General features: G+C 47.7%; 1 protein-coding gene across 6 annotated transcripts in view; it reads left to right on the forward strand.

Moving 5' to 3' along the window:
* The window catches only part of TBCE (tubulin folding cofactor E), a 434,765-nt gene that overhangs the window by 94,933 nt on the left and 313,866 nt on the right, over positions 1–25,966 (forward strand). For 5 of the 6 annotated variants that reach the window (XM_033936232.1, XM_033936237.1, XM_033936236.1 and 2 more), the window contains one exon: positions 6,126–6,314. The exons of the other annotated variant lie outside the window; for it this stretch is intronic. In XM_033936232.1, the coding sequence (XP_033792123.1) occupies positions 6,126–6,314 (189 nt within the window). The remainder of the gene's footprint in view (positions 1–6,125; positions 6,315–25,966) is intronic. 6 annotated transcript variants of the gene reach the window in all.

Consider the following 25,966-nt stretch of genomic DNA (forward strand, 5'->3'; position numbering starts at 1 on the left):
TGCGGCCCTCGAGGACTGACTGACACCTGTGCTCTAGGTGTTCAATCCCAACCCAGTCTGGGTGTTGCAGAAATCCACAACTTTTCTGAGCCTATGCTCCACCCCCTTAGTCTGAGAGTTAGTAAGAAATCCGGTTACAATTTCTGCAAGCAGTCCATGCAGAAGTCTTTTGCAGTGGCTCTGCTTCTATTTTTTATTTTTTTGCTTAAAGTTTGTTTCTTGGTGGTTTCAGTGTCTTGAGACCCCTCCATGGTGGTCCCCTGTTGGAGGAAAGGACACAGTCCTGCGGTGCTGGAATGCAGCTTCACTGATAAGCTCTGGTAGATCTGTGAAGCCAGCCTGCTGTGTGCCACCTTCTTGAAGTACCCAGGGTCCCTTCCCATGGGAGTCTGCTGGCCAGTGACCCTGTCACAGGTTTCTAGCGCAGGCTATGTGCGTCTGGAGGGAAACCTACCCGGGTTTCAAGGCGCAGGCTGCCTTTCCTGCCTCCAACTGTGTGGCAGAGGATCCATGTGGGCGGAGGTTATAGTCAGTATTTGGCCAGCTGGCAGTCCGAAGATTTTCCATTCTCTGCATTTGGTGCTGTTTCTGAGGCAGCTTCTGCTGTATCTAAGGCCCTCAGCTGCTTTTAAAAACTCTGACAGTCAAAGGCACTACAGAACTGTGAGTACCTCCATTATTTCCTATGGGAACTTCGGGGGTGGCTGTGGAAAAGTTGTTTTTCACAGTTTTTGTGGGTAGGGTTCAGGTTCCTCAATTCTCCAGATCCCAAATCGCTATTTTTTATTTTCAGATTTTGTTTATTTTTTCTGTTTTTGGTATGAATGCCTTCGTCCGAGTCTTGGGACTCCTTTGGTGCAATGCATGTACCTCAATAGAGCCCTGCCATTGTTGCAGGGTGGACCTTTTCACGGATTTTATTCAGCTCCTCTGAACGGTGTATCCTCAGACTCCATTCATTTGACAAAGCTGGTGGGTGTGTTGGGTTTTTTAATCTGTTGCGTCTGCCAGACCTTGATTGCAGTGGTTGCCGTGTAGATTTTGAGATTATTTTGTCTCCTGCCACTGTATTTAATTTGGATCCAGCTGATGCCTTTGCTGTGACTGGTTTCCTTGGCCGCCCTGAGTGTCCCGAATTTGGGGTGCTGACCCTTCTTCGCATTTTAGGCAATTTTCTATCTGCCTCTTTACGGATGATGATCTGAAAGAGCTGAATTTGGATTTTCCACCTTTCATTTCTCTGGCTTTGATCCTGGGCCATCTCTTGTGTTGTTTTTTTTTTTTTTTTTTCTATTCAGTCCATAGCTCCTTGGTCTTGTTTCAGAGCAATGTGATCCCTGGAAAGCTCTTTCTGATCTGCTAAAGCTATGTCTACGCTGTATCATTTGGATCCTGATTTTTTTTTTTTTTGCATATTTGAACAGCCTGACCGCAACAGATTCCAGGGTCTGTACTACTCTGCAATGCCTCTTAGTCATTGGGATGCTGGGACCTGTTCCATAACATGAACGGAGGCTTAGGCGGATGCTCCCTATACTTCTCATACCATAAAGGCTCAGCGGATTGGAGACCCATTCTGCATCTGCATTCGGTCACTCACTTCTTGCAAATTCCTTTTTTTTCAAATGGACAACAGAGTATATTGTGATATCTGCAGTCTCTTCAGAGAAATTTCTAGTTTCCTTGGATCTCACAGAGGATGTATTTTTTTATATTTGTTGTTATTGCATTAGTAGATCACACCTTATATTGAGTTTTGTTTTAAGTGTTGCTTATTGTCTATATTGTTGTTGTTTTAAATTATGTAGGTATTTTGTAACTCATATAGAATTGAAGGATATATGTTTTAAATAAATAATCCATATTTCAATCTGCAAGAGCATTTCCAGTTTGCATCTCTGCCCCTTGGCCTTGAGATGGCTCCCACATTTTCATCAAAGTGATTTGTAGTTTTGGCGGCTTTCCACTAGCAGGGAGTCCCAGTCTCCTTTCTGGGTGGTGATCCGGGCTCCATCTTGTTGGGTGTACGAAGGTGAGATGGCAATGGTAGTGTCTCTGCTGCAGGTGTTGGCAAATTCTGGAAGAGATGCTTGGTGTCTCCCAGTCCCTGGAGTTTCTGGGGATTCTCTTCGTCTCCAGACAGGGTTGTGTATTTCTTCTCAAGGCAAGTAGACTGAACCTTCATCAACATATCAGACTTCTCCTGGATGTCTGGCTCTCTTGGCCTGCTTCTGTTGTCTCGGGCAGCCTCCTTGGAGGTGATCCCCTGAGCCAGAGCACCCATGTGTCCGTGATGGGAGTCCCTCCTATCTTGGATGATCTAGCAGCAACTTGGGCTGGTGGCTTCAGAGAGAGGCTCTTGACCAGAGCTGGCTTCTTTGGATTTCCGAGTGGATGACTCTTAGGATGGATGCCAACCTGTTGGATTGTGGGCTCACTGCGTGGCTCGCTCTATTCAGGAGCAGTAGTTTCTTGGTCTGCAATATTGGTAGACCGCTCATCTGGTGCTTCGGGAAATTTGGCTGGCACTACTCGCTCTCCAGCCCCTTCAGAAATGACCAGCGGTACAAGTTTCTTTGATGCCACAGCAGTGGCGAATGAACATCATGAGGGAGCTGTAGTGCTCGCTTTCTCTTTGGCCAGAAGGATTGTTGGCGTTCCAATGGGTGGAAGCACATCTTTTGTCTTTCTCGGCGGCCCATGGGGCCGGAGTTGACACTGTTCAGGCAGATTTCCTCAGTAGAAGGTTCCTGGATTCAGAAGCATGGTCCCTCTTCCAGGAGGCATTCCGCCTGATCTTACAAGAGCTGGGGTTAGCCCCAAAGGGTCTTGTTGGCTTCGACAGAGATGTCATAGACTGGGCGTTTTTTCGGTTGACGAACAGCGAGGAAGCTGGGGATGGATGCCTTGGTTTGACCCTAGCTGGCTTAGGAGTTCCTGTATGATGTTCCCTCGTGGCTTCTGGTTGGTTGGATTATCCGCCGGATAGTGATGCATCCCAGTTCGGTGTTTCTAGTGGCTCCGGGTTGGCCTTGCTGCCCATGGTATGCAAATCTCGTACATCTTCAGTGTGACAAGAAGCTCCGGCTTCTTCTTCATCGATATCTTCTCAGTCAAGGACTGGTGCCCATGGTGAACACATGGCGTTTTGGTCTTATGGCATGGTTCTTGAGCTCTTGCACTCATAGACACCCTCTACTATGCCTTTTTCTGCTATAGCCTGGAAATCTTTCCATCAGTGGTGTGCTAGGATCATGTGGAGCCTGAGAAGGCTCCCATTTCGGTAGTCCTGGCTTTCCTTTAGGAGGGTTTAGGCAGAGGTCTGGCAGTGGCCTCCTTAAAAGCTCAGATTGCAGGCTTTTTGTGTTTTCAAGTGCGCAAAGGCACTAGTTTGCTGCTTACTGCTCATCCAGATGTGACCAGGTTTATGAGCTGGATGCTTCGTCTGCATCCTCCCTTGCGTCTTCCTTTCTCTTCATTGGCTCTTAACATAGTTTTGCAAGGCCTTGGAGAGGCCCTTTTGAATCCCTAAAGGATGCGTCTCTTCTGGACCTAACAATCAAGACTGTTTCTGGCCACCATTGTCATGGCATATTTCGATGCTTCAGGATTTTTCGTGCAGGGAACTCTTTCTCCATATTATGGATGTGAGTGTTTTCCTCTGTTCTGTACCTTCCTTCTTGCCGAAAGTGGCCTCAGCTTTCCATATCAACCAGGAGGTTAGGTTGCCTGTATTTTCTCCAACAGGTTCGAAGCACGGAGCACAAGGATCATATCTTACACAAATTGTATATCATCTGGAGGGTCTTGATCCGTTTTTGGTGAGGACTATTGTGTTCAGGCTGTCTGATCACCTTTTGTTCTAACTGCTGTGCCTCACTGTGGTAAGTGGGTGTCCAAGTCTTTGATTACTTGAGGGATTCAAATGCTTGAGGGATTCGAATGGCCGCAAGCGGCCTTCAATCTCACTTAAAGCATATTCAATGAGAAATGTGGCTGCGTCGTGGAAGAAATCCTGATGAAATTTGCAGGGTGGCTACTGTCCCTCCCTAGTTAACATGGCTTTGATACATCACCTAGCAAATGGAATCCGGAAGGGAAGTAACCGAATGAAAGATTAGGTTTATACCTTCGATAATCTTCTGTCTGTTACTCCCTGGAGGTTTCCATATGACACACCCTCTCTCTGTTCACTTAGGCCAGGATTCTCAAAAAAAACGCATTAAAAAGCAATGGTCTGCTAACAGTCATTTTGATAGCGAATTGAAAAAGCGAGACATTCTCAAAAAAATCACATATGCAAATGAGGTTGGTGGACAGCAGCGAAGATTGACTAAATTTGCATGTGCCCATCGCTGGTGATATTGATGGGCACATGTGCAGAAAAAACACGTAAAGAAACCCCCTCCAAAAATACAACAGGAGGCGAGATGTTCAATCTCTCCTGCTACCAACCAACAACCCCCCCCAGCAGTGGGAGAGATACAGATTCTCTCCCGATGCCAAGAAACCAATGCCACTGTTCAGCCGTGCCCCACCCCTATAGCGGGAGAGATGCCCATACTCTCTCGCTGCCAAGAAATCCCTGCTTCCGCCCTGCTACTCTCACCGTCTGCAGGGGGAGAGATGCCCACTCTCCCTCCGCCTCTGACACACCCCTGCCTCCGATGCCCCCTCCCCTTACCTCCAAGTAGTTAACCTGAGGGCCGCGGACTCCCTCCTCCCAGCTGACCTGCATGGGAAGGCACCACGTGTGACTGTGCACTTGGTAGTGACTGTACTGGGTTTTGTGGATGACATCACCCATATGTGAGCATAGATGCCCACTGTCCTCGGAGAATCCCTGCTAGGCCCTGCTTTTAAGTCTGCTGGTAAATGGGGTTTTTTTTCTCACACTTTTTTTTGGTTCAGTTTCAAATATGTAAATCAAGTTTCAAGTTTTATTTAGAATTTGATTAATTGCTTAATCATGCTTAAAAGCGATGTAATTATTAAAAACTTTACAGTTTTCAGGGGGAACAAACACAACTCAATGAACATGACATACATTACAAAAAGGGGGAAAAGAATAACACGGGGAAAAAAATTTGTCTCCTGTCTCCACCCCGTCCCCGTATGCTTGTCCTCATCCTATCACTGCAAGCTCCATCCCTGTCCCCGTCCCGTCACCGTGAGCTTGGTCCCTGCCCCCACCCTCACATATATTCACCACCAAAGTGTACATCGTCTGTTCCTCTTCACCCCTCTTCAGCATCCTTCACCTGGTCCAGCTGCCGCCTCCTGCCACAGTCCAGCAGCTCCCTCCCTCCCTTCCCCTTACCTTCGCTGGCTTACTTTAATTTTCTCTTAACAAGCAGCCAAAAACAGGAAGTTGCTTCAGAGGAGGACTTTCCGGCAGTTGCACGTGACTTCAAGGCTCTGGCTGCTTGTTAAGAGAAAATTAAAGTAAGCTAGCTAAGGTAAGGGGAAGGAGGGAGGGGCCTGCTGGACAGCACGATCTTCAGCACAATCCTCAGTTAACTACGAGGACAAGGCCATTCACCGCACCACGGGCCGGTGAATGGCCTTTTCCCCGTCCCCGCAGCGACAATTTTTTTATTTTTTATTTTTTTACATCTCTGTTTTGCGGGTTACCCATGGCTAGCTGCAGCTAACAGTCACCATGTCATTCTCTAATGTAAATAGAATACAAGAATCCAAATAATTATATCCCTCTCTCCACATATTAATTTAGAATTTGCATTAACTGGATTATTTTAATACTAATTAGGTTTCTTCACAACAGCATTCTAGTAGTATCTCCAGTTTTGATGTTCTAAATTTGTTTTGGTGTCTGATACATAATTCCAAAAACTCAAGTTGTAACCAAAATTAAAATTATGATGGCTTGCCTGTTTTTATCTTCCTTCTGCAATAACAGATATCTTATTTGATATCCAGTTCTTCACTTAATAGTGATGAAAGGTTGATGGCATGTAACACTTTTTTTTGTTTTTAATTTTTGTGCCTGTATGAAAAGATTTTCATTTGTGAATTGTGCTTATTTAAAGACTGGTTGATTGGAAGCCTGCCTCTGTTCTATTATACTAAAATTGTTCCATCCATTCCATGTGTTCTCATTCAAGCCACCCTACAGGAGGATCCTTTATCCGTCCAAAAAAGGTCTGTTTTGGAGTGGATTTTATTGCTGCAATAAAAAATCGTTATGGATTTGAAGATAAACAGTCTGAAAAAGATCAAGAAGTAGCTGCAATTGTAATTGGAAAGAAAACAGTTGAACTTGTTGGTTTTCAGCGTATTCAACAAATAAAAAGGTGAGTGTGACCCCCCTTTCCCTTTCCTTCCCTTCTAGAACACATCTCCCCAATGTGAAACTGCTCCTCAAGAAAATCAGGCACTCCCCCATCTTGGTTAGTGTAGGGCAGGGGTGCCCACTCTCTTCTTGGGCTTGCGAGCTACTTTTAAAATGACCAAGTCAAAATGATCTACCAACAATAAAATTAAAAAAAACCCTCACAAAGCACACTGTATGCAGAGAAAATGTTAATTATCATTTATATTCCGGGGTTTTTTCAAGGAGGTCAAGGCATATGACTATGCAATGTCACTTCAGTAACAACTATACAAAAATAGACAAATATACCCCCTCCCTTTTTACTAAATCGCCATAGCAGTTTCTAGTGCAGAAAGCTGGGCTGAATGCCCCATACTGCTCTCGACGCTCATATGCTTCCTGTTCTAAAAACCCTGTTCTAAAAACCGCTAAAAGGGGGCCATAGTACAAAATATAGACAGCATATATATATTCTCAAAACAGAAACATTTTTGATAACTAAATTGAAAATAAAATCATTTTCCTACCTTTATTGTCTGGTGATTTCATGAGTCTCTGGTTGCACTTTCTTCTTCTGACCGTGCATCCAATATTTCTTCCCTTCTTTCAGCCTACTGTATGCTTCCTCTCCTCCAGACCTCATTCCTTCCCCCAACTTTTTCTTCCTCTCTCCCTGCCCCCTCCCCTTTCTTTCTCTCTTTCTCTTTCTCTCTTTCTCTCTCTCTCTCTTTCTCTCTCTCTCTTTCTCTCTCTCTCTCCCTCCCTCCCTCCCTCCCCTCCCACAAGCCACTGCTGCTGCCATCGTGAACAGGCCCCCAAGTCACCAATACAGAAGTGTCAGGCCGACCAGTATTCCTTTCCCCAACGTCAATTCTGACGTTGGAGAGGAAGTTCCGGGCCAGCCAAGCAGCGATTGGCTGGCCCGGAACTTCCTCTCCGACGTCAGAATTGACTTTGGGGGAAAAAAAAGGCTGATCGGCGAGTATCATGGAGCCCGGGATGGGCTCCACGATCAATTCGCGTTGCCTTCGCCATCTACTGGTCGATCGGGATTGACCTTTTGGGCACCCCTGGTGTAAGGCAAAGCAAGTGCACCTTAGAGAGAGTCTCAACGAGGAGAGAGAGGAGAAGAGGGAGAATCCAGGAATTAGCTGGGTAAAGGTTTAAAGGTCAAGCCTGAATCAGAGGGAGGTCCCAGACTGGAGGTAGAGACTGGGAAAGATGAAAAGGAGCTTCAGTCTGTTGCTACATGAGGTAAGGGAGTCCTTTAACAGCATTCTACCTCTATTTCAGTACCTGATTAAGAAGGGTGACCAGCTGCAATCTGGAGCTGGGCTGCTGACTCAATGGGGCAAGAAAGCTACATAAAGAAATGGGACTTGACTTAAGTACTAACAAAAGAATCAGATTAAATTTTTCTTTTAAGAAACAGGCTCCACACTAATGCTGAATTAAAGAATTTTTCTGTTAACCTCTACAAAGTCTGACTGTTGGGGTTTGTGCAGGCCCTTCTCTGAGCACCTGGCCCCTGTGCTGATACAGTGAGTAAATCAAATATCTGCAAACTTATGTATAATCTTAAAAAACTTAAGTGCTGGGTCAAGTATTCTAATCAGGAATAGCACATGGCACCTGCGGTGTCAAAATCTTACTCTAGTGATAGAAAATTTGTTTTTAAGACGTGTCTTAAAATGCTAAAGTTGCCACATTTTGTGGGCCATCAATTTTAGGGGCCTAGTTTGAAGAGAATTATAGTTCTGATATAGTTCATTCCTATTTCTATCAAATGCCAGGCAGAGCAATTCTACAAAGTGGCACCTAGACTTGCACATGTCAGAGGCACCAGTCAGTTGCCATTACGCATATATGTGCACTAGGCACTAATCTATAAGATGTTGCTTGAATGCTATAGCATGTAGTTGCAAGGGAAACGACACCTGCCTTCTCATCCTCTCCCTATGCCCTTCTCATCATCTTCCTTTCCCTACCAGCTTCTGTGTTTGCTTCTCTTCTTGCCCTTTTTCTCCATCTATTTTTATTTCGAAAAGGCCTACTGTTTTATTGAAAAGCGCCGATAAGATAAAGTAGAAAGATTGTCAAGTGATGTGTTTAACTGTATTGTTTTAATGTTTGTACATTTGATGTAAGATTGAAAATGAATAAAGAATTTATAAAACCAAGAAAAGCGCCAATCTGGACCTTATAGTTCCCTCTCATTATCGTCCGATCACAATTATACCCCTTTTGACAAAAATGATGGGAGTCAGTTATTTCTAGCCAACTTTCCAACTACTTAGAGAAATTTTCTATTTTGTTAAGAACATTAGAATTACCATTGCTGGGTTAGACCAGTGGTCCATCGTGCATAGCAGTCTGCTCACGCGGTGGCCCTTAGGTCAAAGACCAGTGCCCTAACTGAGATTAGCCTTACGTTCTGATTCAGCAGGAACTTGTCTAACACTGTGTCTTGAATCCCTGGAGCGTGTTTTCCCCTATAACAGCCTCCGGAAGAGCGTTCCAGTTTTCTACCACTGTCTGGGTGAAGAAGAACTTCCTTATGTTTGTACAGAATCTATCTCCTTTTAACTTTAGAAAGTGCCCTCTCGTTCTCCCTACCTTGGAGAGGGTGAACAACCTGTCTTCATCTACTAAATCTATTCCCTTCATTATCTTGAATGTTTCGGTCATGTCCCCTCTTAGTCTCTTCTTTTCAAGAGAGAAGAGGCCCAGTTTCTCTAATCTCTTACTGCACGGCAGCTCCTCCATCCCCTTAACCATTTTAGTCGCTCTTCTCTGGATCCTTTAAGTAGTACTGTGTCCTTCATGTACGGTGACCAGTGCTGGATGCAGTATTCCAGGTGAGGGCATACCATGGCCCGGTACAGCGGCATGATAATCTTCTCCGATTTGTTTGATCTCCTTCTTAACCATTCCTAGCATTCTGTTCGCCGCCACCGCACATTGTGCAGACGGCTTTGTTGACTTGTCGACCAGTACTCCCAAGTCTCTTTCCTGGGGGGTTTCTCCAAGTACTGCACCGGACATCCTGCATTCGTGTATAAGATTTTTGTTACCGATATGCACCACTTTACACTTAACCACGTTGAACCTCTTTTGCCATGTTGATGCCCATTTCTTGAGCTTGATTATGTCACGTTGCAGATCTTCGCAATCCCCTTGCCTGGATAAGATTGCTAGTGCTAACGATCTTTGCAAGCTGCCATCGGGTCTTCTGATCTGTCTTCTCTCTGCCGCGGTCCCACCCCTCCTCTGATGTCAGCGATCTTATCCAGGCTGCTGAAATTAGGTAAATTGATGCCAGGAGGCCAGGGGGAACATGCAGGCCTTCCGGGGGGGGGGGGGGAGAGGGGGGTTGTACAGGCCTTTCGGGGGAACACACAGGCCTTCCGGGGGGAGGGGTTTGTACAGGCCTTCAGGGGGGACAGGCAGGCCTAGGGTGCAGGCCTTCAGGGGAGACAGGCAGGCCTTGGGTGCAGGCCTTCAGGGGGGACAGGCAGGCCTTCAGGAGGTACAGGCAGGCCTTGGGTGCAGGTCTTCAGGGGTAGGGTGCAGGCCTTCAGGGAGGACAGGCAGGCCTTTGGGGGGGGGGAACAGACCTTCAGGTGAATGGGCCCTGGTGTAGAAGTACATGGAGGGAGGAAGGGAAGGGGGGTTTAAAAAGATGTGTATATGCCGAACTTTGGGCGGAAGAAATAATGGGACTCCCCCTATAAGAAGAAGGGAGCCAGGGCACGAGGTAAACCTCGGCAGCGTTATTTGTTTTTGTTCTTTTTGTATTGCAGGAGCAGAGAGGCAGAGGGGAAGGCAGGAGGAAACAGCCAGAGCAGGCTGTTAGACCGGGGTCGCGGCGAGAGTTAGCTCCGCCCACCCCCACCCGCGTCAGAGGTTACATCGGGCCCGGGCTCCCCCTATAAGAAGAAGGGAGCCAACGGCGCCCAGCCGTTCGGCGCACGCCTTTGCGAAGGAGCCTTGAGAAGGAACCCAGACAGCAGCAGCAGCAAAAAGCTTTTTTTCTCTCTCATTACTCTCTTCTCTCTCTACCCTTTCAGCTAGCTGCACGCCGGACACCACTCATACACACCGAGGAACCAAAGGAGCAGGGAAAAAGAAATGGAGGCTGCAGGAACCCAGCGGAGCTACCCAATGTACTGCATCGAGTGTCATATGTATGACTACCTCCCCTCCGGGAGGCAGGCGTACATATGCGGTCGATGTCAGGAACTGGATAGCCTGAGGAAGGAGGTCGGGAGACTGCAGGCCAGGGTCCAGGAGCTGGAAGGACTGTGCACCTTAGAGGAACCATGCTGGACAACGGAGGATACCACCGGAGAGAGTCACGTCACGGAGCAAGTAAGAGAGCTCGAGAAATTCATCGAGGAGGCCTGCAGGATGGTGGCGGCTCAGGACAAACAGCACATCGGAATGGAACCAACAATTGGACAGAATCCACCAGACGCCATGAGAGTAGGACCTTGCGGAGGAGCTGGACAGACAGAGGAGATAGTGACCCAACCGAACCCAGAGGAAATTCTAACGGATCGCGACACGGACCTGAGACCAGAGAGACAACCAAGGAAGGGGAAGTCTGCAATTGTAGTGGGAGACTCAATCCTGAGAGAAGTGGACAGTCACATAGCAGGAGGGAGAGAGGACCGACTAGTGACATGTCTCCCGGGGGCGAGAACGAAGGACGTCATTGACAGAATAGAGAGAATCCTGGACGGAGCTGAAACAGAGGAGACAGCGGTGATAATCCACGTTGGAACCAACGACATCAGCAGGAGGAGCTACAACAGGACTACACTAACTGAGCAGTTCAGGATCCTGGGGAGGAAACTGAAGCTGAGGACAGGGAGGATAGCCTTCTCGGAGATCCTGCCAGTACCGAGGGCAGATGCTAAGAGACAGACCGAGCTGCAAGCAGTAAACGGTTGGCTGAGGAGATGGTGCGAAGAGGAGGGTTTCCACTTTGTACGGAACTGGACAACTTTTTGGGGGAAGAACAAGCTCTACAGGAGGGACGGACTGCACCTGAGCACGGCTGGGACGAGGTTGCTGGCACGCAACGTCCAGAGCAGCATAGACTTGGCTTTAAACTGAGGAGAAGGGGAAAGCCGACAGTCGACCTGACCTCGACACATCGGACCAAAGTATCAAACAAGGATACTGAACCAGAAATTTGTAAAAGAGGGCTCGGGACTGAGAGGGAACTTTTGGGAAAAGGACACAAGGACGCAATGCAGGGAGCCAATGCACAAACGAACCTAACAAGCAGAATTAAGAGAGAGCAACAGGAGTCAGAGGGTCATCCAAACATGGGGGAGCAGGCTGAGGACAACATAGACACACCGCAGGATGGGGATGAACACAACAAAGCTCCGGGGCTGGCAACCAATGAGGAGGTTGGCAGGGGCGCCAAACCACGAGGAAAACCAGCGGAGAAGGCAAACAACCAGGACTTAAATTGCCTATACACTAATGCTAGGAGCCTAAGAGCCAAAATGGGAGAACTAGAAGTCATAGCCAGTACAAAGGACCTGGACATAATAAGAGTCACAGAAACGTGGTGGACTGACGACAACAAATGGGATGTGGCCATACCAGGGTACAAACTCTACAGGAGGGACAGGACACACAAGAAGGGTGGAGGAATAGCGCTTTATATAAAGGACTCCATACCTTCAACCAGGATAGAAACAACAGTAAGGGCGGACGACTTGGAATCACTATGGATTAAGCTACCTGGAGGAGCTGGAGCAGACATAAAATTGGGCCTGTACTATCGCCCACCTGGACAAACGGAAGCACTCGACCAGGACCTGGAGGCTGAGCTGAGGCAGATATGCAAAAGCGGAAGCGTGATGGTGATGGGAGACTTCAACTACCCTGGGATAGACTGGAGTATTGGACACTCAAACTGCACAAGGGAGACCAAATTCCTGGAAACCACGAGGGACTGTTTCATGGAACAGCTGGTCACGGAACCAACACGGGGGGATGCAACTCTCGACCTAATCCTCAATGGGCTAGGAGGACCTGCAAAGGAGGTGGCAGTGCTAGAACCCCTAGGAAACAGCGATCACAACATGATCCAGTGCAAGCTGGAAATTGGACCATCAAAGGTGAAAAGATCCACAGCGACAGCACTCAACTATAAAAAAGGGAATTATGATGGCATGAGGAAACTGGTGGGAAAGAAACTCAATGGTAGCGAAAGGAAGATGGAGTCTGTAGAAAAAGCCTGGTCCCTACTCAAGGGCACGGTGCAAGAGGCACAGAACCTGTACATCCCCAGATTCAGGAAGGGGGGCAAAAAAAAACCGAACAAAAAACCCAGCGTGGATAACAACTGCAGTGAAAAAGGCGATAAGTGACAAGAAAGCATCGTTCAAAAAATGGAAAAAGGACCAAACAAAGGACAACCAAAAGGAACACAAAGAACACCAAAGGGAGTGTCACCGTGTGGTTAAAAAAGCTAAAAGGGAATATGAGGAGAGACTGGCGGGGGAAGCAACAAACTTCAAATCGTTCTTCAGATATGTGAAGGGGAAGCAACCGGCAAGGGAAGAAGTGGGGCCATTGGATGATGGAGACAAAAAAGGAGTGGTAAAAGAGGAAAAAGAGATAGCAGACAGGTTAAATAAGTTCTTCACGTCAGTCTTCACGAGGGAGGATACATCCAATATTCCGGAACCGGAGGACATCGTAAATGGGGATCGGGATGAAAAGCTGGTTCAACTAGAGGTAAGCCAAGAGGATGTCCTCAGGCAGATAGACAGACTAAAGAGCGACAAATCGCCAGGTCCGGACGGCATTCACCCAAGGGTACTCAAGGAACTAAGGAACGTAATAGCAGAGCCACTTCGCCAAATATGTAACCTATCCTTAAAAACTGGAGAGATCCCGGAGGATTGGAAAATTGCAAATGTCACACCCATCTTCAAGAAGGGTTCAAGGGGGGACCCAGGGAACTACAGGCCGGTGAGCTTGACCTCGGTCCCGGGAAAAATGATGGAAGCACTGATTAAGGACAGTATCTGTGAACACATAGAAAACAATGGACAGCTAAAGTCGAGCCAGCACGGCTTCTGCAAGGGTAGGTCATGCCTCACAAACTTATTGTACTTCTTTGAGGGGGTAAACAGACAGGTGGATAAAGGGGAATCCATTGACATCATTTACCTTGACTTTCAAAAAGCCTTTGACAAGGTACCGCACGAAAGACTGCTTAAAAAGCTGTGGAGACACGGGGTGCAAGGGGAGGTCCACCGATGGATCAAAAACTGGCTGGCAGACAGGAAACAGAGGGTTGGAGTGAAGGGCCATTACTCAGACTGGCATGGGGTCACGAGCGGAGTTCCGCAGGGGTCGGTGCTGGGACCGCTCCTGTTCAATATATTTATTAATGACCTGGAGGCGGGAACAAATTGCGAAGTTATTAAATTTGCGGATGACACCAAACTCTACCGCAGGGTTGAAACCATGGAAGACTGCGAAGATCTGCAAAGGGACCTAACGACGCTAGAAGAATGGGCCAAAAAATGGCAAATGAACTTTAATGTAGGGAAATGCAAGGTCATGCATGTAGGGAAAAAGAACCCGATGTTCAGCTACAAAATGGGAGGATCACTGCTAGGGGTAAGTAACCTTGAAAGAGACCTGGGAGTGATGGTGGACAAGTCTTTAAAGGCGTCGGCACAGTGCGCCACAGCCTCAAGAAAAGCAAACAAAATGTTGGGTATCATTAAGAAGGGTATCACGACCAGGACAAAGGAGGTCATCCTGCCACTGTATCATGCAATGGTGCGACCGCATCTGGAGTACTGTGTCCAATATTGGTCGCCGTACCTCAAAAATGACATGACGGTACTTGAGGGAGTCCAGAGAAGAGCAACTAAACTGATAAGAGGTATGGAAAACCTCTCATATACTGACAGACTGAAAAAGCTGGGGCTGTTCTCCCTGGAGACATGATAGAAACCTTCAAGATCCTGAAGGGTATAGAAAAAGTAGACAGGGACAGATTTTTCAGATTACGGGGAACCACAAGTACAAGGGGGCACTCGGAAAAATTAAAAGGAGACAGGTTTAAAACAAATGCCAGAAAGTTCTTTTTCACCCAGAGGGTGGTGGACACATGGAACGCGCTTCCGGAGGCTGTGATAGGCCGGAGCACGTTACAAGGCTTCAAAGAAGGTTTGGATAGGTTCCTAGAGGATAAAGGAATTGAAGGGTACAGATAAGAGTAGCGGTAGGTTATAGGGATAGTCTGGGACCATTGCTCAGGCAATGGGCCTGATGGGCCGCCGCGGGAGCGGACCGCTGGGCGAGATGGACCTCTGGTCTGCCTCAGCGGAGGCAACTTCTTATGTTCTTATGACTAAAAATAGAGGAGAGGGAGAGAAATGATGGACAATGGGATTTAGGGAGGGAAGGAACAGAAAGGGAGAAAAGTTGGACACAAGGGATGGTGTGGAGGGGGGATAGAGATACTGGATAGGAGGGTAGTTGGGAAAAGAAAGGGAGAGATGGTGGACCCTGGGGTGGTGGGGAAGGAGGGAGAGATGCTGGATGAAAGGGTAGTTGAGAAAAGATGGATCTGTGGATGGAGACGAAAAAAAGGAAAGATGCCAAACCTCCAGGGAAGGGAAATGGAAGGGGAGGACAGAGATGGCGGATGGTTAGCACGGAGAAAGAAGAAAGAAGGAGACTGGCAAGCAAGTTATCAGAAGACAACCAGAGCCTGGGACCAACAAGATTTGAATAATGACCAGACAACAAAAGGTAGAAAAACTAATTTTATTTTCTGTTTTGTGATTACAATTTGTCAGATTTGAAACGTGTATCCTGCCAGAACTGATGTTAGACCGCAAATGTGAGCTAGGATTTAACAGAGAGAGGAAAAGTCTTTTTTGTTTGTTTACACCACAGCGCCAGTGTGGTTAGGAGAAGGCAAGGGTGGTGAAGAGGCTATAAAAGGGGAGAAGAGGTTATAAAATAAACCCATCAGGATGTTTTAAAAAAAGCAAAACACTCAATTGGGCTGGAAAATCGAATAAAAAAATCAATTCAATAGGCTGAATCAAATCAAATCGAAATTTTTATTCCTGAATTGGGCAGCACTAGTTCCGGTATGCTGTATATATCCTGTTTGGTAAATACAGATGCAAAAAATGTGTTCAGTTTGTCGGCGATTGCTTTGTCCTCCTTTAGTACTCCCTTTATTCCATGGTCATCCAGCAGTCCCACTGTTTCCTTCGTGGGTCGTTTCCCCTTGATATATCGAAAGAACGGCTTGAAGTTTTTCTCCTCCTTGGCTTTTTTTTCCTCGTAGTCTCATTTGGCCCTATGGCACCTGCATTGATGTTGTTTGTGATTGTTCCAGTTTTTGTCCGTTTTTGATCTTTTCAAGTTTCAAGTTTATTATCACATTTGATTAATCGCTTAATCCGAATTCTAAGCGATGTACAAATTAATAAAAATTACAGAGTAAAGGAAGACAGACTTAAATGACAGGTACCTAAACGACTAAAACATAATATAAAATTAAATTACACATACAAGTAGAAACATAAGGAAACTTGGGAATGAATTACAATTTGATTATAAAGTAGTACAATTAGGGTTAAGAACAATGGGGAAGGGAATAACAAAATTCAAAATGGTCTAGGTTAAAATCAGAGCCATAAGCAATTCAATTAATCGTTGAATGCATCTTTAAAAAAAAGACTCTTTAATTTGCTCTTAAATTTTTCAAGATTCTTTTCCTCTCTTAAATAAATTGAAAGGGCATTCCAAGATTGGGGAGCCGTTACAGAAAAAATAGACTGCCGCCGCGTATTGATAATTTTAAGAGAGGGAATGACCAATAAATCGCTTTCTTCACCTCTACAGTGAGCCACGCCGGTTCCTCTTGGATCCCTTGTTGATACGCAGTATATATAGATTTTGCGCCTCGGTGGTTGTGTCCTTAAAATGGGACCAATCTTGCTCTAGTGTTTTTACAGTGCTTATCCTCTTTTTAATCTTCTTCCCTACCGTGAGTCTCATCCCTTCGTAATTCCCTTTTCGGAAGTTCAGTGCCATGGCTGTCATATTGGACCGATGTTTCTCCCCTGCATCCAGATCGAAGCGGATCATATTGTGATCGCTGTTTCCCAGCATCCCTTCTATTTCTACATCTTGTGCTGGTCCTCACAGACCATTTAAAAGTCCAGAACTGCCTTTCCTCTAGTACTTTTCTTGACAAGTTGTTCCAGGAAGCAATTGCCTACAGCATCCAAGAACATGGTCTCCCTAACGCAGCCGGAGGTGCCTAGGCTCCAGTCTATTTCCGGATAGTTGAAGTCACCCATGATAACTGCGTTGCCTCCCTTGCAGTTGCGGTTTAATCTCATATGTCATTTCTCCGTCAATTTCTTCGGACTGCCCTGGGAGTCGGTAGTAGATGCTGATCTTCATTTGCAGGCCATTTGTTCGGGAATTTTGACCTATAGAGATTCTAACTTATCTGTCAGTTGTGGCTTGTTCTCTCCAGTAGATTCAATTTCCTCTTTGATGTATATGGCAATGCCCCCACCTTTTTGAGCCACTCTGTCTCTGCGGTGTAGTTTGTATCCTGGTAGCATAGTGTCAAAGACGTTTCCTCAGTCCACTATATTTCCGTGATGCCTATGATGTCAACATTATCTTTTTGTGCCATAGCTTCTAATTCACCCATCTTATTCCTAAGGCTCCTTGCGTTCGTGTTTGCAGCCTGTTCCTTTCTTGCATTTCCTTCCCTCTTCTGTCCTTTTCGATCTGTCTTGCCTAAGATCCGGTGAGTCTTCCCCTCTATCTTCTTGCATGGCATCCTCCATGTATACTGGTTCCTGAACCATCGACTCTCTTGGTCAACTGTAGGCTTTCCCCTTCTTCCTAGTTTAAAAAACTTCTCAACTTCTCTCTTGATGTTGCTTGCAAGTAGCCTCGTTCCATCTCTGCTGAGGTGGAGTCCGTCCATCCTGTATAGCTTGCTCTTCCCCCAGAACGTCGTCCAGTTGTGCATGAAGTGGAATCCTTTTTCCTCACACCAGTGCCGCATCCACGCATTGACTGCTTGCAGCTCCATCTGCCTCTTCTCATCAGCTCTGGGTACCGGCAGGATCTCCGAGAATGCTATCCTCTGCGTTCTGGTCTTCAGCCTCCTTCCTAGCATCAGGAACTAGTCCTTCAGTACTTCCCTGTTGTAGTTCCTGTTGCTCACGTTGTTCGTCCCCACATGGATCATCACCGCTGTATCTTCTTCCACACTGTCCATAATCCTGTCGATGTGGCTTACTAAGTCTTCTACCTTGGCTCCCGGTAGGCAGGTCACCAGCCGTTCCAGTCTTCCTCCCGCTATGTGGCTGTCTACTTGTCTGATGATGGAATCCCCCACGATTGCTGTTCTCTCTATCTTCTCTTGATTCTCCAGCCGCAGGTCCGTGTCCTTCATTCTCGCTGCTGTGTCACCCATTTCTTCATGGTGGTCTACACTCTCTGTAGATGTAATTCGGCAGTTCCACTGTTGCTGGTAATTTTCCACAGCCTCTATGTATGCCTCCTCTATGAACTTGTCCAGCTCTCGGACTTCTTCCTCGATGGTGTCCTCTGTCTTGTTCTCTGCTTCCTCTGTCTTGATGTTCTCTGTATCTATCTACCTCCTCCACTGCTTGAAGTGCATCCTTCCAGTATTCTACCCTGCAGGAGTCTGACTTGTTTCTTCAGGCTCTCCAGTTCTCCGCATCGAGCGCATACGTAAGACCGCCTCCCAGAGTGGAGATAGTCATACATATGGCAGATGGCGCAGAAAACTAGGTAGCTCAACATCTTGCTTATGTCTGCTGCTTCCATTGCTGCCTGCTTGCTGGTCTGCTGTAGCTGTCCTCTGCGCTTGCCTGACTGTGGCTGTCCTCTGCGCCTGCTGTGTCCTCCTTCTGCTCTCCTTTATTGGTGTGTGGTTGTGTGTTCTCTGTACCTGCTGTGTCTGCCTGATGTGTCCTCTATATCTGCCTGGTTGTGTGTCATAAGAACATAAGAAGTTGCCTCCGCTGAGGCAGACCAGAGGTCCATCTTGCCCAGCGATCCACTCCCGCGGCGGCCCATCAGGCCTAATTGCCTGAACAATGTCCCTGTCTAATTTTGTAACTGCCTCTAAACATATCCCTATAACCTACCTCTACTCCTACCTCTAATCCTATCCTTATAACCTACCTCTACTCCTATCTGTACCCCTCAATCCCTTTGTCCTCCAGGTACCTATCAAACCTTCTTTGAAGCCTTGTAGCATGCTCCTGCTGATCACATCCTCCGGTAGCGCGTTCCATGTATCCACCACCCTCTGGGTGAAAAAGAACTTCCTTGCGTTTGTTCTAAACTTTCCCCCTTTCAATTTCTCTGAGTGCCCCCTTGTGCTTGTGGTTCCCCATAATTTGAAAAATCTGTCCCTTTCTACTCTTTCTATGCCCTTCATGATCTTGAAGGTTTCTATCATGTCTCCTCTAAGTCTCCGCTTCTCCAGGGAGAAAAGCCCCAGCATTTTCAGTCTGTCAGTATATGAGAGGTCCTCCATACCCTTTATTAGCTTAGTTGCTCTTCTCTGGACTCTCTCAAGTACCGCCATGTCCTTCTTGAGGTACGGCGACCAGTACTGGACACAGTACTCCAGGTGCGGGCGCACCATTGCCCGATACAGTGGCAGGATGATTTCCTTCGTCCTGGTCGTGATACCCTTCTTAATGATTCCCAACATTCTGTTCGCCTTCCTTGAGGCTGTGGCGCACTGCGCCGACGCCTTCAATGATGTGTCTACCATCACTCCCAGATCTCTTTCAAGGTTACTCACCCCTAGCGGTGATCCCCCATTTTGTAAGTGAACATCGGGTTCTTTTTCCCTACATGCATGACCTTTCATTTCCCTATGTTGAAGCTCATTTGCCACTTTTTGGCCCACTCCTCCAGCGCTGTCAGATCCTTTTGGAGATCTTTGCAGTCCTCCGTGTTATCAACCCTGCTGTATAGTTTGGTATCATCCGCAAATTTAATAACCTCACATTTTGTTCCTGCCTCCAGGTCGTTAATAAATATATTGAACAGGAGCGGTTCTCTGTACCTGTTCTACCTGCTTTGTCATCTGCGCTTGCTGTGGTCTCCTTATGTTCTCCTTTAGCAGTGGCTCGTCCCTTCTCAAGGCCCTTCGCAAAGGCGCTCTCGTTAAGGCGAGCGCCTTTAACGCTTGCCTTCGCGCATAGAATGGCTGAGCTTCATTGGCCCCCTCCCCTTTTAAGGGGGAGCTTCGGTGGTCGACATTAGGAGGTAGGTGGAGCTAACTCTCGCCGATTCCCCTCTTTGCCTCCTGCTTCTACTTCTCTCTCTACTTTTCTCCCCTTTGGCTTCTCTCCTTTTACCTCTCTGCAAGCGCCTCTCACACTCTCCTGCTTGCCTTCTCCGATAAACTCCGCTCCATTGGCCCCTCCTCTTTTAAGGGGGAACTTCAGTGGTCAACGTCGAAAGGTGGGAGGAGCTAACTCACTGATTCCCCTGTTCACCTCCTGCTTCTACTTCTCTCTCTACTTTTCTCCCCTTTGGCTTCTCTCCCTCTACCTCTCTCTGCAAGTGCCTCTCACACTCTCCTGCTTCTTACGTTTGTACAGAAGGACAGACTCCACCTCAGCAGAGATGGAATGAGGCTACTTACAAGCAACATCAAGAGAGAAGTTGAGAAGTTTTTAAACTAGAAAGAAATGGAAAGCCGACAGTTGACTGAGAGAGAGTCGATGGGTGGTTCAGGAACCGGTATACCCGAAGGATACCGTGCAGGAAGATGAAGGGGAAGACTCACCGGATCACAGGCAAGACAGATCGAAAGGGACACAAAAGGGAAGGAAATGCAAGAAAGGAACAGGCCGCAAACTCAAGTGTATGTACACAAATGCAAGGCGCCTAAGGAATAAAATGGTGAATTAGAAGTTATGGCATCATGGAAACATGGTGGACTGAGGAAAACATCTGGGACACTGTGCTACCGGGATACAAACTATACCACAGAGACAGAGTGGCTCAAAAAGGTGGAGGCATTGCCATATACGTCAAATAGGGAATTGAATCTACTGGAGAGAACATGCCACAACGGACGGATAAGTTAGAGTCTCTATGGGTCAAAATTCCGGGAACAAAAGGCCTGGAAATGAAGATCGGCATCTACTATCAACCCCCAGGGCAGTCCGAAGAAATTGATGGAGAAATGACGGACGAGATTAAACGTAACTGCAAGGGAAGCAATGCAGTCATCATGGGTGCGTTCAACTATCCAGATATAGACTGGAACCTAGGCACCTCCGGCTGCGCTAGGGAGACCAAGTTCCTGGATGCTGTAGGCCACTGTTCAGCCAGTCCGCAGGAAATTTCTGCCGGTCCGCGCAGGGCCGGCAAGATTAAAATGACCTCCTGTCCTGTTGTCCCCACACACAGCTTCGGGAAAGCGTCCTGAAGCTGTGCTCGTGGACAACGGGACAGGTGATAATTTCCTGTCCCTCCCTCCTTCCTTTCTCTGCGTCCCTTCTCTTACCGCCCTACCGCTGCTTCTTCAGCCGACAGGAAGTCTTCTTTCCGATGTCAATTCTGACGTTGGAGAGGACGTTCTGGGCCAGCCAATCGCTGTCTGGCAGGGGAATGGAAGCCATCGTTCCCTGCTCGTCGGCCCGAGTTTCGGTCCGCCTCCTCCCCACAGCCAGCCGGGAGAGGAGTCTTTTTCTCTCCAAACTGCTGCAGGGAAAGCAGCCATCATTCCCTGCTCGTCGGCCCGAGTTTCGGCCGCCTCCTCCCCACAGCCAGCCAGGAGAGGAGTCTTTTTCTCTTCAAACTGCTGCAGGGAAAGCAGCCATCATTCCCTGCTCGTTGGCCCGAGTTTCGGCCCGCCTCCTCCCCACAGCCAGCCGGGAGAGGAGAACTTCACGGCCCCTGCATAGGCGCAGGTCGTGGGCAGCAAGCCCCCCCGTCTGCAGGATCAGTCAGACTCGGGCTTGACTCTGCCCATTTCGGCATCCTGCTCCTCTCCAGCCCACTTGAGAGCCGACAAAAGTTTTGCCTACTTGAGGACCGCCGAATGTTTTGGCGTTCCCTACGACTTCACAAGGCAGAGGAAGGAGGAAGCTTCCCTCCATCTTGTTCCTCCTTCCTCCGCCCGACACCGCTAGAGCCCTGCTGCGGCTCTCTCTTACAAAATTAATAGACACCAGCTAGACATAATTGACAAGTTTTATCCTGATCTGATTCCATGTTCAAGTTCTTCCATGTTCTTAATATGTTTAAGTTCTGCCCAATTACCAAAGATCAGCAGATTTTATTCAATTGTTTAAGTTCTGCTAAGGATCACTAGACTCTATCTAATTGTTTAAGCTCTGTTCAATTGCTAAGGTTCACCAGATTCTATTTAACTGTTCTAAGCTCTGTCCAACTGCTACAGTTTCATCTGATTCTATTTAATTGTTTAAGCTCTGTCCAATTGCTAAGGTTCACCAGAGTTTATTTAATTGTTTAAGCTCTGTCCAATTGCTAAGGTTCACCAGAGTCTATCTAATTGTTTAAGTTCTGCCCAATTGCTAAAGCTCACCAGATCCCATTTAATTGTTCTAGTTCTGCCCAGATTCTAGTTCACTAGATTCTATTTAATTGTTCTAGTTCTGCCCAATTCCCAAGCCTATTTAATTGTCTAAGTTCCGCCCAATTGCTAAGATTCACCAGATTCTATTTTAATTGTTTAAGCTCTGCCCAATTCCTAAGATCCACCAGATTCTTTTTAATTATTCTAGTTCTGTTCCTGCTTCCTAAAGGCTTCCCCAACCCCACCATGAAGCCACACCCGTGGATTTTTCTTCTCCTTCTTTGCTCATCCTCCAATATCACCCTCTGCCTGAAACCCCCCTCTCCCAACTTACCCGACCCCATTATTGTCAGTACTATTTGTCCAGGCGTCAAAATCCCCATGCTATTGCACACCAGAAATCATCCTTTCAGAAAAAACCCTCGAAGAATCAATCAAGCCTCCTTAAAGCCCATTCCCCCTGCCAACCTTCCCAACCATGCCTCTGACTCTCTCACCCCAGTCCCGACACTTTACTGCAATGCCAGATCTGCATGCAACAAAACCCAAATTTTGAAGGACCTACTTGAAGATCTCGACCCCGGATTCCTATTCATCACTGAATCATGGATTGCAAAAGACGACATATTTACACAAAACCAACTTTGCTCACACAGTTACCCGGGCCTCTTCTCCCCCAGAATTAACCGAAAAGGAGGTGGCTTGGCACTCCTCCACAAATCATTCTTCGATTTCCAGCTTCTCGAAAAGGGTAGCCATGCCTCTCTTGAATATATGCTTGTCTCTGTCAACGACGAACTTCACCCTCACCCACTGGGTATCCTGCTATTATATCGTCCACCATCGAGAGTCACGTGATGTGCTGAGCCGAGCAGGACGTGCTTTGCTCGTGCTCCGGGGCCCCGAGTCCCTCTGCACCTAACCTACCTTTGAATCTGCTTTTCCCGTCGGACTTTTGCATTGCTGCTGCATGGACCGCTTTTCTCCTTCTACTAGCCCAGTTATGAGTGGGAAGGGGAGTCGTGCTTCTAAGGATCGGGAGGTGAGAACTTCACGGGCTGATGCCAAGATGGCGTCAGCGTCCGAGGCAGGTTCCGCGCTCCCCTTATCAGCAGCACACATAGAAGCGCTGTCGGCTTCAGTGGTGCGAGCTCTAGATGCTCGCTTTGATCAGCTTTCTACCCAGCTCTCCCCCTTTGAATCTCTTTTAACGGACAAAACCCGTCATACAGGAGAGCTGGAGACCCGTGTCACCCACGTGGAGGAGGCCCACACTGTTTCAGCTGCGGATCTTGCCTCCCTTACTGCTCAACTTCGGCGCCAAGAAGCTAAAATTGAAGACCTGGAGAACCGCTCCAGATGCGATAATTTGCGTCTGATAGGATTGCCTGAGGCGGTTGCTGACTCCCGCTTGCTCCCTGTACTGGAGTCCTGGCTTCAGGCAGCATTGCCTCTTCCTGCTGGGATGGGACCCCTACGGCTGGAACGTGCTCACCGCCTGGGCAGGCGAACTGAGGACTATACACGAGCGCGGGTTACTATCTTTAAGGTCCTTAATTCCGCGCATAAGGCGGAATTGATGCGCACCTATAGGAAAAATCGAAATACGCTTACCTATGAGGGAACTCCAGTCCGCCTGTTCCAGGACTATTCCCCAACTTTGCAGGAGCGTCGGCGTCGGTTTTCCAGGGACTGCTCTGCCTTGTTCGAACGCAACCAACGCTTCCAAGCTTAACTATCCTGCTTTATTGCGAATCTGGACGACTGCCAGGTGGAAGAGCTACACTTCAGCAGAGGCCGCACAGGCATACCTGGATGCCCTTCCGGGGGAGGCTGGCACTTCCTCGGCTTCCTGAGGATCTCGCCTTCTTTGCAGCACCTTCCATTTTTCTGTTGCCCTTCTTCCTGGGGGGCTATGGGTCTTTTCTTGGGGGGGGGGCTTTTGTTGACTATGGCTGGAGTTTGTGCTCTTGGCCTTTGACTCTTGCTGAGCTCCCCCTCCCCCCTTCTTGATTGAGGCTGGACCCGACTGGCAGTGCTGCGCTGGTAGGAGAGGAGTGGACATGCCAGGCGGCCTTCCTGGGGAGCCGGGTGACTTCCTTGTACTTTCCTCTTGTGGCAGTCCCTTCTTCGTGGAGTGCTGAGTGCTGGTTTATTGGGGGAACCTTTTATTAGGACCTGACTTTGTTTTGGCCTTCGGCACCCAATTGAGTTTTCCCTCGCCCTCTCCCCCCATGTTTGGGGGGGTGACGATGTGCCCAGGGGGGCATGGACAACTTTTATTGTTCTGCCAGAGTGGCCTGCCTCTTGGAGCCATGGGACTTTCAGATAGCTTTGCATGCACTCCTCGTCATGTTTGTTTTTTACTGACTCTGTTTAGGGTACCTGAGCACAGTTTATTTTTATTGTGTTTCTACTTTGGTACCCATGTTTCACCTTGTGCCTCTTTCAGACCGTACTTACTGTTTTTACAGAGTATGGCTATGTTATGGTTTGTTCTGGTCTGTTTTTGAGAACTTGGAGTCTGTTTAGGAAGTTTGAGTTTTGTTTGGGGTTGTGGAATGACTGCATCTGGGTGTGAGAGGCTGGGGGGGGGGGTTGAATGTGCTTCCGTTAGAGTGGGGCTTGACTGGGGCTCCAAAGTTGGATCTTACTTCTGGGATCTATGCTTGTTTGTGTTGTTCCCATGTACCTGGGAGGCTGGGTGGCATCCTTGTTTTTGTGTTCGGGTGTGGTGCTCTCGGCAGCCTGCTGGCACTTGTGGGTCTTGTCTTTACATGCCTCTCTGCTACTTAGCTTGGTATCCCTTTTATTTGGGTGGTTAGCTGACTGAGTGGGGTGAGTGGATGGTTTGTTGAGGGTATGTAGGGATGTTGTGGGATGAGCGTACTGGGTGGGGTTGGGGGATTGGGGGCCCTGACACGTTTTTACGTGACTCTCTCTCCGTTCTAGTTTATGGGACGGACTTTTGTTGGTGTTTGGGATATTGGTTTGGGTGGGAAGGGGGGGTACTTGGGTGTGGGTGGGGTGGGTTGGGGAGGGTGGGGGGTCCTCCTTCTGTATGTTAGTTTCATAATTTTGATATGTTCCATTGTTTATTTTTTTTATCAGTCACTATCATCTTGTTATTGCTACTGCTCGGGGGGGGGGGGGGCTGGGCCCTTGGGGTAGTTTTCCTCAGCTTCTTTTTCTCTCCTATTGCTTCTTTTCTGATTTTCTGCTGTGAGTACCCCTTTTAGAATTACATCTTGGAATGTGGGGGAGATTACGTCGCCTGTCAAGAGATCCAAAATTGTTACTGCCTTACAGTGCTATCGGTCTGATATTGCTTGTTTACAGGAAACTAGATTGACTGATGCAGAACATCTTAAGTTGCGTCGTTCTTGGGTGGGGGAAGTGTATTTTGCCTCCTCTTCGGGCCGCCATGGGGGCATTGCTGTGTTGGTCCGCAAGTCTTCGCCTATTGGCGTCCAAGTCCTTGATAAGGCGTCTGACGGTCAATTCTTGCTCCTTCGCCTTACGTTGGGAGGTCACTCCTATCTTTTTCTAGTGGTATACGGCCCTAACTCTGGAGAATCGGCCTTCTTACAACGGTTGCTTCACCTTCGCTCTCGTTTTCCTGATGATCCTCTACTTCTTCTGGGAGATTTTAACTTGGTTATGAATCCTGATCAGGATAAATCCGGATCTCCTGTCTCTTCTTTGGGTTCTAAGAGTCATCTTCTTTCCGACTTTTGCAACTCTCTTTCGGTTGCGGACCAGTGGCGCCTTTTGCACCCTGAAGTTCGTGACTACACTCATCTTTCTCGTGCCCATGGTTCTTGGTCTCGCTTGGATTATATTTTCTTGTCTTTCTCTATGTTTCCTTCCGTTCAGTCGGCTGAGATTGGACCTCTGTCTATTTCGGATCACGCCCCGATTTGGGTAGATGTTTTCTTGGATTCTACGTACCTCCGAGCGTCGTCATGGCGGTTTCCCTTCTATCTTGC

This window comes from Geotrypetes seraphini, chromosome 3, assembly GCF_902459505.1.
Source record: "Geotrypetes seraphini chromosome 3, aGeoSer1.1, whole genome shotgun sequence".
Taxonomy (NCBI): Eukaryota; Metazoa; Chordata; class Amphibia; order Gymnophiona; family Dermophiidae; genus Geotrypetes; species Geotrypetes seraphini.